General features: G+C 37.1%; 1 protein-coding gene across 1 annotated transcript in view; it reads right to left on the bottom strand.

Moving 5' to 3' along the window:
• LOC124162786 (hemicentin-2-like) overlaps positions 1–11124 on the bottom strand; it is a 135589-nt gene extending 124465 nt beyond the window's left edge. The window contains exon 1 of the mRNA XM_046539422.1: positions 9047–11124. Coding sequence (XP_046395378.1) covers positions 9047–9356 — 310 coding nt within the window. The 5' untranslated portion in view covers positions 9357–11124. The remainder of the gene's footprint in view (positions 1–9046) is intronic.
• Positions 11125–16961: the final 5837 nt, after the last annotated feature.

Here is a 16961-nt window from a genome sequence, read left to right as displayed (position 1 = left end):
ATATATTTCTGAATACGAAAAAAAATTTTCTTTACAAAAAATATATTCTGAAACACTTCAATTTATATATATTTTAATAATTTTTGTGCTATTTTTTTAAAATTAAACCTTTTGCATCTATCGCATGTGATAAACTATGGTTATAGACACCTTATATATTCAATTCACAGGTGTGGACATTTTCCACAAAAGGTTTTCATTTCACTAACTCATTGAAAACTTCTCACTGGCACCCGTATCTTTTATTAATAAGTATATAGATATCACGCGGGTATATCATACTACTCATTTCTCAAGCAGGGAACTGACTTCAACATAATCATAAGCTGATATCTTACAACACCTGCTGATTGCTTCGAGAACCACATAATGTAGCGGCGGGGTGTATCATATCTGATACGCTATGCATTAGTGAGGAAGAATTGTTCCCTTCCCAAATAACCAGCATTAAGTGCAATTCATGATGCATGATACAAAATGCAGTGATGGGTTGAAAATAAAGAAATGTATTTGCATTGCAAAAATGTGAAGACTAAACAATGGAACAAATCATCTATAAACAAATATTAACACTTTTACCCTTAGGATACACTATTACCCCTAATTAAAAAAGATTATTTCAAGAAATGATTCATACGTATAAAAATAAAAATAACTGAAATGGTTGACCAAACATTAATAATCTCAGTAAAATTTATTGTTATTTAATGAATCCAAATAAATGGTAACCATGATATTCTACTATCCTAGCTACAATAGATAAACAAAGTGCAAATAAGGTTTGTCAAAATTATAGTCTCTTCTCTTTCATTTATGTACAACATTATTATTTCTATTTTTTTTATTTTATTATTGAAAAATCACTGATAAAATCGTTCATGCCTTCATTTAATAATTTATTGTAACCATTATTCATAGCCCTGATGAAGATATTAGAAAACATCGAAACGTTAGCAAACATTTTTGCATTTCATTTCCTTGACCTATCCAAGACTACAATAATTACTATTGTAAGTAACGGCAAACTTTGAAAGGACCATTAGATACGTTTCTAGTCAAACTGAGGACGATTTTAATTTACCATTTTAAGTCCTTCTCTACGAAGAAAATTGGTTTGAGGTATATTATTTTACATTTTATGCTTGGTGAAATTGCGCGCCGCGCACAGTTTTTTTTTCTCAAGATTGACATAAAACCATGAAATTTAAAGCTGTTTTCCCCTGTGATGGTAATGCTCCCAATAGAAGTAGTAGTAATAGCACGCAATTTCATACGCAATTTATGCAAAGCAATGGTGATATTGAGTGCTAACAAACGTTGATAGTACTGAAACCGAATATAGAATTAAAAAAAAGAAACACATCTTTCACATGAAGGATGAAAACGAAGATTGAAAAAACATGCCAATTGATGATAAAATCAACTCTTTGAAGTTCACCGCACATTGTATCAATATATTTTTTCCATTACAAAAGCAAGCGAATGAATTTTTGATTAAGTATTTTCAGCGCAGGTAAACAGATACTCTTCACGTTTTTCTGCTTCAAGCCTTATCCTGAGTCTCTAAAGACTTTATCGAAGTTGATTCAGGGTAGTAGTTACCGCGAGATTCTATCTAACCTTATCACATAGTTGAATACCCAACCGTGAGGTAAAGAATATAAATAGAACGAGGATAAAAATTCTTTTATACCCACGGAAGCCTTGGTGGTGCCATTGAATTTTAGTATACCCACTCTCCAGCAAAAACACAATTTATTGGAAATGGAGCTTCCAATGGTTATTGGAACATATAATCTGCCGTTAATGCCTTTTACGTCGCATAAATGCATTCCACGCTGTTGTACCTGCTGATAGTAATCCCTCCCGCTAAAGCCGCGTAAGGTCCAAAGCAAATGGAAAATAATATATCTACGTACCTATAAGATAAAATCACATGCTCCGGCTATGCTACAGTAGGTATCAGCTACAGAAAATTTACGACATAATTCTTTTAAGCCCCACGCTTTATCTGTTTATCTAACGTATCGCACTACTCTGGAACAACAATATCTCCGCGCAGTATTTCAACGAACTCACTCTTTGAAACGATATATGTGCATTTAATTTACTTAAACCGATTTAATCTCAGTTAAAAGTCTATTTATGCAGAGATTTCGGCGATATTATCACTAGTGTATCGAAAGTTTTTCAGAAACATTTTTATTCATTGTTAAAAGAGTAAACCACAGAATAATGAAAAGAAATTGTGCTGTGAAAGTGAAAAAATTATATACGAGTAGTTTAACTAATACACTTGTCATTGTCAGTGTTTTTTCTAATCTCATACATGATATTTTAAGAAGTAGTCGGACAAATATTGTTACTACAGCCTACGTTCTTTTAAATCATACGCGTTTATCTGATTTTATAAAATTGTAATCGATGATTTTCAAATATTATGTCCAAATTATTCAATTAATTAAACTCTTCCGGTCATGGATATAACAGCCGTAGGGCCTTTTATAATATTTGAGAAAAATCATCATAAAGTTGGAATTTTATGCTTTAATTGTAATTTGGTTATCACGATAATTAAGTCCCTTCCGTCTTTATGTTTCAACTTTATGGTATTAATAAAATATGATTTTACAGAATATTCTTTAACCCCTCAAGCGCGGCAGGCATTTAATTAAATCCCATCTCAGCGGCCGGATGAGATTTAAAAATCTTCGCCTTTTTGGTACACTATAATTCAATAATTTATATCTTTCATTATATACGATCAGTATCGTTGAAAATTTTTGTATACTTGCGTAATATAATGCGCTACTTTATATTAATTTTTCGAGCGATTTCAAAAAATATTTATTGTTTTATGTATCTCATTTTATGAACTAATGAATAAATTTTCAATTTTGAAAGATTTTTATTTGGTTTCGAATAAGCTACGAGATCTCTAACATTCCATGCATTTAAAAAATACAATTACATGATGTTATTTAGTTATTTGGGGTTGAAAATTTCATAACAGATTGGATAATTTCGATAGGATTACCCGTTTCGCCTACTTGAAAATTTACCACTCCGCCCACTTCTCTGACTTTGCTCCATTATTACCGTATCATTTCATATAGGTAATCACATGCTAATGTTTCAAACGTCAATATGCAAATATTCAAATGATTTACCTTAGAAAATCTGCTCTGACATGATTTGAAGCAATCCAAACAATCCCACTGCACATTTTTCACAACAGTACACGCAACTCTTCATTTCCAATGTTACGCACAAACTGCACACCTCCTTTGAGACTTTGATTTCTTCCCAGCTGCAGGAATAGTCTTTAGGAAATCTATTTTTGTGATTCTTGGTACTAAATTGTGTAATGAGTGACGGCCAAGTCCAAACAGTTCGTATGACGTTGGATATTTCAAAAATATTACCTCGCCCAATGGCACGCGAAATGATAAGTCAAATTTTTAGACGTGTTTTTCCTGTGAACAACATATGAATTTAGGACTGCCTCATTCAATAGTCTCCTAAATAACTTCATACATCACTTGTAATGGCGTTTTCTTTCCATTACGTACGAATGCAATAACAGGCCCTTGAAATTCACCCCACCAATGATTTTATTATAGCCTAACACACAAACAGACTTCCGAGTCCCTTTTTTGCCTTTCAATACTATTCCCATTTCGTAGGATCCCCAATTATAAAAAAACACAGGAAGTACACCCGATGAGAATTTCAGCACACTGCCTGAACGAACACCACACATCATGAATGACTCTGGTGGACTGGGTGGACTGAAGCTCGTGGTTTAGAAGCTCCCTCAAGAGGCGAGAAAATATCTCGAAGGGGCCCTGGTATACGCTGACTGTTTAGATGGAATCTTATCTTCGTTGATTACTGTCCAGAAAAAAAAATAAAAAAATAAATGCAGAGCGAAGCACATGGCCCCTTCGCTTAGGACGCTTAGGACTAACGAGGCGGACCAAACACACTTGGGGCTCGAGGTGACGACAAACAAGGAGAAGACGGAGAGATGGCATTGAGCTTAGAAGATACCGTATCTCAAGCTAAATTAGCTGACCCTTCTAGACGTCTCTCAAGCAGAATAGGCGGAAGTTTTCATGATAGAACAGTTGAAGGAAGGCGTTGAGTATTTGGACCGAAGTCGTCAAGGCACTGGTTTAAAACGGAATTTTATTGAAGCATTTTTTAAAAATCTTGAAGGCATAAAACCGCTATGAATATTTTATTGAAAAGGAAAAACATTTCTTCAAAAGATAGAGTAATTAGTTTTAATTTAACATACAATGTCTGGCGGAGAAAAAATATTATAAACAGTAGGTCAGGAAGCGTACTGGGTACGCATGACGGCGGCATACGAAATTTAAAGGGCGCGTACTGGGTACGCATGACGGCGTTGAGGGGTTAATATGTATATCAATTTAATATCTATTGTGAGATTATATCTAGGTACGCCAACCTATTCATTGGCATTGCAGAAGGATATTACTTCTGTGGGCATCATTTCCGTGTTTACACTCGCTGCTATTGGCTGCATGCTGTGAGCGTTTTGTATGTTTAAATGGAGTATGAAAAAATATAGCAGATTCCTATTTATCTTGATCAAATAATTACAATCGACCATCCACCGAAATTTCCATCACACGGAGAATCAGTTTAAAAATACAAGGTGTCGTGTCGAACTTGAAAAAAAAACTTATACATGAGGTACAATTTTCCCAGAAATAAGACAATGTTCCAAAAAATATGCCTAAACCCTCCTTTTTTGCCATAAGGATGGTTTGCCAAATCTAAAACTGACCGCAGCGACACTTGAACCCAACTAACGTATTTTGTCTGCAATGCATTAAGTGGAGGAATTGGTTATTATCGCGAATAGAAAGGATGGGTTGAGGTAACATTTTAACATTATTTAATATCTAAAGAAATTTCGCCTAATATACAAGTTTTTCCCAGGATCTACATGGCACCATTAATATATAAACTGTTTTTTTCAGTGCGATGGCAAATCTCTCTATTAATCGCACGCAATCTAAAACGTAATTCATGGAAAGGTTGGCATGAATTTGTTCTGAAAACGCATAAATACCATGTATATCTTTATAAAAATTAGCTGAAACTACGAATATTCATACGTGGAGCCCGTGAATATATAAATTAATGTTAGAAATGATTTCTCACACATGCCTTTTCCTCACATACCTGTGCTTACAGGTGAGGTAGACGATTCGATCGTTCCATATTCCCTCCTCCATTTAAAGTTTCTTCTTTCACCAGTTTGCCGATGGGATCCATGAAGTATGTATTAAGATCATTCATTGATATTATTGTCATAACCACTTGCACTATTCTATCATAGATCGTTCGTAGTTTCTATGTTCTTAAAATGGAATTAATTGCCTGATGATTTTAAAATATGTAAACCTATGGTAAGTTTTAAAAGAAAAATTCCAGCATGCTGAAATGAGAGAAGGAATTTATGACTGTATATTTCCTATTGGTCTATTTTCATTTACTACATGTATTTTTCTATTCTCTTTCACTCTATATAATGTTGCATTATTTATTCACTCTATCTGTACACATTTTTCAGGATTTTTGATCTCTAATTTTTATTATGTTTTACTTGCTTGTTGATTACGTAATTGCATATTATGGTTGCTCTTATACCAATGTCTAAAATAACCAATTAATCCTTGATAATAATTTCTAATGATTATTATTTACACTACTCTGTCCACTCAGACTCAAAGTGCCCTCTTCTTCCGCCTTTTCCAGCTCCCAGTAACTCGCCGTTGACTTAGCGTTGCAAACACAAAAATTTCTCAGGATACTCCTTTCAGCGAGCGTAAAAGGCTTCCAAGAATCAAATCCTCAAAGGTGCCATGTTGATCCTCAAAGGTTTCAACGGTAAAGATGAGTCATTCCATCTAAATCATTTAGTCATCGTCTGATATTCTAAGATAGCAACTTTGCTGACCTCAATATCTATATATTCTAAGCCAGTTCCTTTAATTCCCTGACGGTATTCTCCCTTGTGTCATTAATTATCACTCCCAAAGAATTTATCTCTTGGCCACTTTCGGTGGAAATTATCTACAATTTTATTAACCTTCTAACTCTTTTGTTACTTCTTCTGTTTTATATCTTTACGTTATTTTTATTGCAATCCATCCGTCAATCCCTATTTTTCCATTTTAAATTATTTTTTAGTTTTTGTATTATGAGCTCTGCTTTATTGTAAATTTTCTAAATGGACAATTTCCTAGAAAAAACATATTGATAGTATTACCTAATAATTTTTATGCAACTGCTCTGTTACATGACATGGCATCTATTCATATTTTTTCGTATTGTACTTCACAGCTATCTTTCTCCTTTGAATCTTCGGTACACTTCCATGTTTATCTTCCCATTCACCTGTTACATCTACATTATTCATCTTGAGCATACACGACTGAGTACATGCCTGACGATTATCGTTATTACAGGTATTTTGTCATTAAAACAGTCAACCCTGAACCGTCTCAAAAGCTAACACACGATACAACTATGTGGCTGGGGTAACGTTGGTTAGCTAGAACTCTTTTTTGAGAGTCCAATTTGTTTCCAATTGTCCCATTTTTCACAAGAATATTACTCCAATGGAAAACGCTGACGGTCTAATCAAAAAGAACAGACTTCAATCAAGGACAGGTGTAGTGCTCCGTTTTATGAAATTACAAATAACTGGTTTAAGGAACTTTAACACCGATATTATATCTAATGTGAGATAATTTTGGAGTTGGGGGCGATAAAGATGTTGTTCAGCTTTGCTTTCAAGGCGTCTTTCGCTGTGTCAGAGAAAGTATGTTTTCCATTTAACAAGTTACCTGCATATGTAGCAATTATTTAAGATCTATGCGTAAGCATCTTTGATTTTCTCATACTTCAACAGATATATGATCCGTAACCGTATCAAATCTGTTAATGAAAAACTAGATATATAAACATATCTGACCAGAGAATATACTAGCAACATAATAGGAATATTTAGTATGCACTCGATATTCGCGTTTGAAACCTACATGATACAGGCTTACATTTTTGAAAAATTAATTATTAAAAATTTTGCACGATAGATATATATGTTGCGATATGAATCAGTAGGAATTAATGAAACGATCAATTCTACATGAAAACAATAAATTTATAAGATATTGATTATGAAATGCATACCATGAAAATGGATGCATGAAGGTATGATATAAGAAAGGGAAAGAGATTGCATTGACACAGAAAAAAGAAACTTGAAGATTTCTGACAGTCAGAATCGCTTGCATTGTGACAAAAATAAGGCCTTAATTTGGTAATGGTTATCCTCTCGAGGGAGAATACGAGGACAGACCAAAGAGCACCCAGCCCCCCCACGAAATGAGAGGCAATATGTCACTGACTCGCATGTAGAGTAAAAAACTTGCTTATTTTCCTTGTTTTCGCCCATGTGATGCTATAACTATCTATTAGGCTTTTGGCAAACCTTTCCACCGTTCTTAAAAACTGACACATGAAAATTAACCATTTGGGAAGGTAGAAGCGCTCGGTTTTTTCGGAGGAGCAACTATCTCTAACTACCTTGTTCGTATTTAGTTGCTCTCAGCAAATATACGTCTGCTTCGACAATTTATAATTGTAACTTCTCAAATTATCTTCAAACATTGTTCGGCTGATGAAATAAAAACTTGAATTGGAGAGCCATCGTAGTGAACAACATCGTTAAAATTTTCCACGAATTCGGGAGGTACGGCCACCCCCATTAAGAGGTAGTAGACCTCTTTGTAATCCAGACTTTAATTTGGTAACGGATTGATCACTTATAACTTATACCACCATCTTGAAATTTTAAGAGTAAATAAAGTGAAGCCCGTTAAAAGTTGTATTGTACTTCAAGCATTAAAAAAATATTTTAAGAAAATAGTTATAACGTAAATTATGCAATGTGAGACACAAACAAATTTTCAAAACGATATTATGTACCATGGATATTTCAAGAGGAAAGCGTTAGTTTTAGACCGATCAAGCACAAGCATGCCTTCTCTTATTATAACCTAGTTGAATAGTCAAGCGGAATAATTTCTGAACACAGGGAGATTTACAGAGTTACTTCGCGGGATCGAAAGTAAAGGGAGTGTGGAGTCGGTGAGGATCAGGTTGAAAATTTTCCTTTTTTGAGTGGAATTCATGCGGAATTGCCCGCAACTGCGATAGTTTATCCCTAGGGTAGCTTCATTCGGACTAGGTAAGAAGCTCTGCATTTGCGGTTAATAGCTTACAAAATTTGTATGTAGTAGCTAGGTGCACACATTTATTGCCATGATATAACTCATTCATGAATCGCATACTACGCTAACTTTTCGTTTTCTATTACTAACTATTGGTTTTATTTGCATAGTTACATGTTCGTGTCATTAGCGCATTCCCAGTCTAGTATCTAGTCTGACCGTATATCGCTGCGGTCCCCTGCGATAGTTCAGCTCTATGATAGCTTTACACAATATTTCTAGTAAGTAAATCAAGGAAATATGTAAGGGTATTTAAGAAAATCTGTTCGCTCATTTCTGCGTATAGTTAAGAACCATAATAACTGCGATATTTCAGCTCTAAGACAGCTTGACGCGGAATAGGTAAAATGTTTGCATCTTTAGTTAATAAATTATGATATTTGTAAATAAGATCTATCTGCATGAATTTTTGGATAATCAATGCATGAATCTCTAAATATACTAACTTTTCCCGTCAGTAAATAATAGCTATATTTGCATAGTAGCACTAATCCGTGTCCTTAGCACTCTCCTAGTTTTTTGGAATGACCGCATCTCGCCGTTCTTTTAGCTTGTGTCCGACAAGCGAGCGCATGTTTCGTTAAGATTAAGATGAGCGCTGCATGTCTGATGTGTTTAATCACCCCGTGCCACACACCCTGGTACGATACGGCTTGCACGGTACCTCGTAGAAGTAGATATATGTAAAGAAAAGTAATCGTGCTTACCGGGAGCGTCGTCCGCATCTTCCTCGTTGCCCTCGTTCCATGCGGCCAGGCCGACCTCCTCGTGCGGCCAGCTGCTGTTTCCTCCTCCACTCTCCTGCACCTCCTCAACTTCGTCGTATCCCCAGTCCTCGTCATCCCACGCCTGTACCTCTTGGTCCTCCTCCACCATGAGAGCTTCCGCCGCTTCCTCGGCCGAAGAGCCTGCATCCTGCGGGAGACACGGCTGCGGTAGCTGCGAGGCCAGAAACACTAATACGAGGGCCAGTTGGCTACTAGGACGGCCCAACGGAAATCCACTGGCACGGGACATCTTCGGAACACTTATAGAGGCAATTATACTCCTAGTAACCGTTACTATCCGTTATTTTGCGCTCTTTTCACCTGTAGTTCACAAGATGGGGTGATTAGTGTGGATTCGGAGCAATGAAAACCGAAAGGACCATTCCGGAAAGCTGTTATCATTCAAATTTACGAGTTGGCGCACTCATATAGGATAAAATTGAACCGCTTTTCAAACGGACAATAGTACGAGACACGCACAGGCAAAAATACTCCTTAAAAATTGTCACTGTTCGTTCTTATTTTCTGTTGTCACCTGTATTGAACTAGATGGGGTGATTATGGAGGAGTTTAAGCAATGAAATCCCTTTGTCGTATTCCGGAAGACGGTTATCACTCAAGGATACATGTTGGCGCACTCATCACTTAGGATAAAATATAACAGCATTATAACTGGCGTCAATGATACCATTCATTTTTGCAACGCAACATTGAGCATGACCGATATCCAAGTCATTTTGTTAGATTTATTCATGTATTTCACAATTAGTGGCCTTAGAAAAACTCTACCCACAGTCTTTTTGGGGAATTATAATCGTATCTGGAAATTATATAATGCCTTCTACTGATATCGTAATTCTCTAGCAATTCCTAAATTGTTATTTTCATCGCACACTTACGGAATCAAATGTTCTTTTTCGTGACGAATGTTGTACTCGGGAATAGTCATCAAATATCTTCCAGGAATACCAAGAGCTGACAAAAAATTCTTATAGATACCACCAAGGTATACGTAAGGTATCTCGCTACTCCCTTTCATCATATTCATGCTCAACCTGTTGCTGACTGACACTCTTTCTTTCAGTTTACTCCAACACCTCTCAGAACCATCACCGTAACGTTGTGGTAATACTCTTGTGCCCATTTTGCGAGAATCACGCGAACAAAGAAGTCTGCCACACACCCTTCAATGCAGGAGCATGCAACAGAAATACAAGCTCGCTGTCCGAATGACTTGATCTTCAAATATCCCGTTGACAGCCTTAAAGAAAATTCATGAGGAGAATCAAACAGGTTGCTTAGTTCTCTAAGCCAAATTTACTTGCCTTAACCCAGCACATACTGCTAAATATTTACATGGTTAATATAGTTCGAATCCAAAGTATTATGGTCCTCTTTAAATTTTCAACATATAATTCATCACACTACACGGGTCCGACAGGGGAAAGCCTTCAAAGAAAGCTTACACACGTAAGTGTTCGTTATCATGAAGAATAGAATATTTTAAACATATAACCATGGAGGGAAAAAATATTTCTAGAATGCGAGAGAAACACACTTTTTGCATGAAACAAAATGTTTTCCCGCGGATATTTGGAGCACAGTAATTATTCCACCGGAATTTCACACGGAAATTCGCAAACAGCAGCACTTCCACTAAAATTAACGTTAAGAGTGTAGTTCCTGTTTGGATTCAACTTCCCAACTCCGGAAACCCAATGCCTGCACACAGAGCTACTTCAAATCCACAGTGTAATAGAACGGGCAGCTCTAGCCGATGTCCGATGCGCAAATTCGGGCATAATCAAGAGCCATGAGTCAAACAGGGTTGGAGAAAATAGGAGCAAAAGAAATGCCAGAATCAATTCAACACTTCACACCGAACAGGTAGTATTTCCCAGCAGTCCGCCGCACGGCTCCTGTGATAGCGGCAATCTAAAGGGGCGAACGCAACACAAAAGTACTACACCATCGGGAGGGTTGCCCGAACTGCAGGGGAGAGAGTTGACTACGTTCGCCACGGGTTTCTCTCGCAGACTGAGCCAACTCGGAAAGTTGCGCGCTACGACTCCGGCAGCGGGAGGGGAGGGTGGAAGGGGGAAGGAAATGGAAAGGATGGAGGGGAGGGGCATTTAAACAGATAACGCAGACCCTCAAAGCGTCCTTGCAGATCGGGTTGGTGAGGGGTCTATAGTTGGGATGGTTTCACACTCCGTGGGCCCGGGTTCAAATGTCACCGATGCACAGTGGTCCCAATTGCGAATCTAGTGGGACAAAATTTTTTTCCCAAAAAACTTAAAGCTTTTGTCGTGAAAACATTCAGAATTTCTAAATTATAGACAAAAACACAAAACAACACTATCATAGGTCTTTTCAAGGTGGTTTTTATGAAAAAAATTAAAATTTGATTTACAAAATATTTTCGTGTTACTAAGCACTATGCAGAAAATCATTTTAAAAATCTATGGTAATGTGCTTTTCCTAATTTAATGAACTAATTACGTTAAAAATATACTCCTAAACACAGGATTTACACATAAAATCGTTTTTTACAGAATGTGAACTGCGGAATATTAGTCACCTTCATCATTATTACTCTCCCAACTCCCTTCATCTCCGAAATTTACCGACTCCACATCCTCCATCTCTTTAACATTACTCATTTCATTAGGTACAGGTAATATTGGTTACCTGAGAAGCTGTCTGACATCCATCGAGAGGGAATAAACATGAATTGGGTGCAAAGAACTAATACTGGAAACATAAGGATCAGATGTGATTAATAGTAGGTTAAAACCATCTCTCATATTGTCCTTTCTTGAGTATTTTAGCGCGTGATTTTCTTTGAATTTATGAATATACTTGCTTCTTGGCCCTTTTCGGAAAGCATTCCAATGGAACTAATGCAATGCAATGGGGGCAATCAATCACTATTGTCTCATAAGTTAGATTTCATGTACCTACCGTGAAAGGCATACCATGAGTATGACGCATGTATATTTTTTCTGCTTTTTGAGCATACTTCTCAAATTCACTTGTAGCTACTTCTGGAGAAACCACAGGAAAGTTCGCTAAGAATTGCTCCAAACCATTGAAATAATTCCACCTCTACTCCAGTAATGCCTGATGAAATGTCAGGATTCTTTTAACGTCAAAATTCTGATACTATGTACAATTTCTTCCCGTTTATTTCGATGACCATGGGCATCAGTGGAGAGATCTGCGTCTCTATCTTTTGCACTTCTTTCACAGTTATCTCCTAACTTTCATCTTCCAGAAATAATTTAATGGGTCTACAATACCTGATCGAAGATGGCCTGATATTCTACCATAAGATGTTGTTTTTATCATTTGATTTTAGCTGAAGAAGCAACATGGAAATGGAAAACATAGGAATCGTCCACTGGACCTGATTCCTTCCGAATCTTTGCTTATATTGCTTGTGCCCACTACTCCCATCTTAATCCCACTTAAATATCATCGTTAGTTTGAATTCATTACCAGACCGAAGGAAAGCGGCGACAACATCTCTCTGAGCCAAAATAGTGTTATTCACTAGAGCCAGTAATTTGACCTCGGCCGAAGTATCAGTAATGGTCAGTTCTTGTGATGGGGGATACAAAGACAACTTTGAGTTCAAATTTATCTTGTATGAGGGATAAATATTGCACCGTCTCTGGTTGGCCTCTCTTCTGATGTTTACACACTTTTGCTTAGTAGGGTTTTTCCATGGAAAAGGACTAAGCTTCTAATGATGAATATGGTATTGGAATCAAAGGTGAAGACAATTGAGCCTTCTTATAGTTGGTAGCTCTCTTTGGTATGTTTTCAGTGATGTCTTTTATAATTGCAGCCGCATCTTTTTTCCCAGAGCTTGGCAATGAAATCTGGCTTGCAGAACAAGGTTCTACTTTCGATATATCCTTCAAAAGAGACTGTAAACATCTAACAAAATCTGTCGTATTTTCTGGAGCACTGTTTCCACTTTTTATCAAAATTACTTTTAAATAGCATTACAATTTTCCCGATGTCCTTTGAGGTATCTTCATTACAACTTCCAAACCCTAATTTATGTTCTACGCATTTAATAAATCATCTATAGTCTTTTCTTCCTCAGCAATTATAACAATTCCATACGATTTACCGCCGGTACCTTGAATCGCTCTGAATGCGACATGATTTTCCCTATCGATATAAAAATGTAAACAATTGTAAGCCATGTAACAACCATACCGTAAATATTAATAACAATATATACCGTACAAAACTACAACAGTTAAAATTAAAAAGATTTCTTCTCTAGCGTAATTTATCCCGATATTCCAGGCGTCGCGTCGTCCGAGGAAATGCCCCCAGGCCCGCGTCTCAATGGCTGTAGTTTGTTAACTTCATAGAACAAAAAGGGCATTATTGTCAAAAAGCGCCAGTAGGCGCAAAATGTGATAAAAATATCTATAACTATAAGGACGTTTCCACATGTCTTTCAAGGTTTCGCAATCCTACCTCGACATATATTTTTTATAAGTCAATTTAAACAATTGAAGTCGAAAAAAAACGAGGTTTTAAAGACTGAGAGATTGCCATTTGAAATCTAGTATTTTAAAGCAATTGTATTTGAAGAAAAATCACTCTAAATAATGCTATATACCGATGGCTATAAGATCCCGTTAGAAATTGTCGTTCCTTGCGTTATTGCTATCTAGCAGGTACGTGTTAATGCTAGCGAGTCAACCACCGTCTGGGTGTAGGCGGATGATAGGCAATCTCAACGCGTGACTTTGCAGCTGCATAACATTGTTATAACTTATATAAACGTTGTAAAAGTTACCAATCATGATGAAGCATTTAATTGCGGATATCGCTACACCTACGGCGACTTTATTTTTAAAAGTTGCGAAACTGACTTTTGTCCCGCTAGATCAGCGATTGGGACCACTGTGCGATAGCGATAATTAGCGGAGGCCATCCGTCAACTTCGCCGTCTTTGTCCCAGATAAAATCGTCCCCCTCACCGTTCATGGCACGACTATTGCGAAAGAGGAACCTCTAAATGTGTTGTCTCTCATCGCGCATTTAAATGGGTCTACAAAAGTCGCCTCTCGTGTCGCTGACGGACAAATTGATCCGAGTTTCACGGGGAAATAAGGTATTATGGGTATTAACCAAAATGTATAAATATATGATGATAATACCTATCAAATGCATAACATTTCAGTGCTATTTCTCGCAACGACAAACATTATATTGCAAAATTTTGGGAGAAAGTGGATCGCTTTGCGCTCATCACCGCGTCGCGGACATTTTTGAAAACCGATGAAAATCTCACCGCAGTTTAAATTGAAATCATACTTCCATGGATGATTTCTAGGGATAAAATTGGGCCACCTCCATGCATTCCCCTTGGTTCAGGGCATTCGCGAGGCAAGTTTTATTAAAAACAATTGCGTTAGAATATACCTCCTAAATATCCGAGTGATGTTTTGCCCAAGCTCTGAACAGCAGAGGATCAATGTTTTCCTCTCAGAATGAGGTGTGGGGATCTGGTTTGTGAGGTGGTTAGTTAGCTGGTTTCACACTCCGGGGGTCCGAGTTCAACTCCTAGCGATGGCTAGAATTAAACAGGCCAACAAAAAAATGGTGTTTGAAAACTTTTTTATTTTAATAGCTGATCTTTATAGATTTTTATGTGCCGAATCCAAACCTGGCCTTAGTTTTTTTGTATCACCCATAGTTTCCAAGCAATGTGTATTTAATATTTAGTCTAATACCCCTGTACGGTAACAGGGAAATCAACGAACACTGTGTTACATCATAAAATTGTTTGTATTTACCGTTCACTACATCGTGATAAAATTATTTGTATTAACTGCAGCGTGATAATACAGGGTTCACTTGTCAACTGGAATTGGTCTACATTTCCTTTCCCTTTTTTCCTTGAAGCTTCTTGTGAAGCTTTTTCTGCGATGAATCTCTTGCTGAACTTCTCGGTGAAGTACCAACAGTAATCCCCATTATCTTCGTTCATAAAACCTACTTTTTCAATTTTATTTTAACTATAAAAAAGCTGTTAAATTCTAAAAATATTGGTTGATTTCATAAATTTAGCTGCAAAATGCTAATAAATGGTGGGTGATACAACTTTAAAACCATCATATTTGGATTCAGCAACTTTAAAAACATAAGAATAAAGTATTTTCAGTAAAAAAGTTTTTTCATTGTTGGCCTGTGTTATCAGAGGCAATCCGGTCCCTGGATGAATGTGGAGTGAAAGACACTTCAATTACAATACTCCCTCCGTCGTATGGGACGTTAAGCTCTGCCCTCCTTGGCGCCTTTCGATAAGAGCAGGTTAAACATGACACCGGAATTCTCTCCATTCTACCCTACCATCCTGCCATTCCCACATTGGGCTTATAGCCTTAGCTGTCGGTAGCCTCCTCTAAATACAATACCATACCATGATCATATCGTCTTTTTAACTAGGCGGCTAGCCCTTGGTGAACGTTAACTTCGTGACACCGAAAATAGTACAGACAGAAAGTCGTATCATTAAACCCATAAAGTGGAATCTCTCCTAGCGAGCTCCTCCCTTTTACGGACACCGCCAACGTAGGGACGGCTAACCTAAGGTATGGAATTCCCCGATTGAATAATATTCTCTCATATAAGGATTGAACCTATAGTACTCGAACACTTCATCGAACCTTAGAATTTTTCTCTAACACGGGCACAATTGTCTCAGGATTTCTGATCCACCTTCCAGACTTTTTACACCTTTCTCACGAAAAGTTAAGTTTAGTAATAGCTAAGGAAAAATAGAAAATCAAAAATGGTCGGACGAACAGCAATAATAGTCTCACGCAGGAAAAATAAATAAAGGATAACTTCGGATGCATTCTCACAAATGTCCACTCTCATGCTGTCGCTGATTTTTAGTACCACTATGCAAGGGTAAAAGCGAAGGATATCTTGTCCGCACGAATATGGCTAGGAAAAAATTAGTAGTTATCGACAAAAGGTAATGAGAAAATAAAAATCATTGAATTTTTATGCCTAAAATTTGTGTTAGCATTGAGAGAAACGAGTTTATGTTTTGAGAATTTTTAAGCTGTAGAAGAAGATACATTTACTTGACATGTGGTGTCAGGGAGGTGTCCTTTGCGAAATGGAAAAGGTGGAATCCGGAGACACGATTCTGAAAAAGAGGATGGAGCCATAGTAGAAAGAATACAATAATAAGGGCGGAGTCTTACTGGGGCATCGCCACTCGGAGGGGGGGGGGGGGGCACATGCACGGAGGGATGGGGTCCAAGGTTGCGGTAACCAGCCCCTTCGGCGGACCCCCCCTGTCCCCTCGGGGAGTGGAAGAGCGATGAAAAAGACGCTGAACGGAAAAAATGAATGAATGAAAATGGAATAAAATGAAAGAAAAATGATGATATATTGATGAATAAAACAAGGTGGCGATGAAAAAATTTTAAACCTTAAAAAAAACGCCTTTAGAATAATAATAATAATAATAATAACGCTGAACGTTACGAACGAACGAAATGTAACATCGGATATTGGTTAAATCGAAGCAATGGTACTAGAGTCAATCATTTAATGTTCATGGATGATCTGAAACTGTACGCCGAATCCAAAGAAAAACTTCAGGTACTCATCAGAACTGCGAAAACGTTTAGTGAGGATATATTTATGGAATTTGGACTGGATAAATGTGCCAGTGTTCACTTAAATAAAGGAAAACCTCAGACACCACTGGAATGTATAGACGATATAGAGATACTTCCAGTAGATGGGTCATATAAATACTTAGGCTTTTATCAAAATCATCGGATAGACCATACTGAAT

Source organism: Ischnura elegans, chromosome 7, assembly GCF_921293095.1.
Source record: "Ischnura elegans chromosome 7, ioIscEleg1.1, whole genome shotgun sequence".
Taxonomy (NCBI): Eukaryota; Metazoa; Arthropoda; class Insecta; order Odonata; family Coenagrionidae; genus Ischnura; species Ischnura elegans.
The sequence above is the reverse complement of the archived record's forward strand: the minus strand, read 5'-3'. Positions and strand labels throughout refer to the sequence as shown.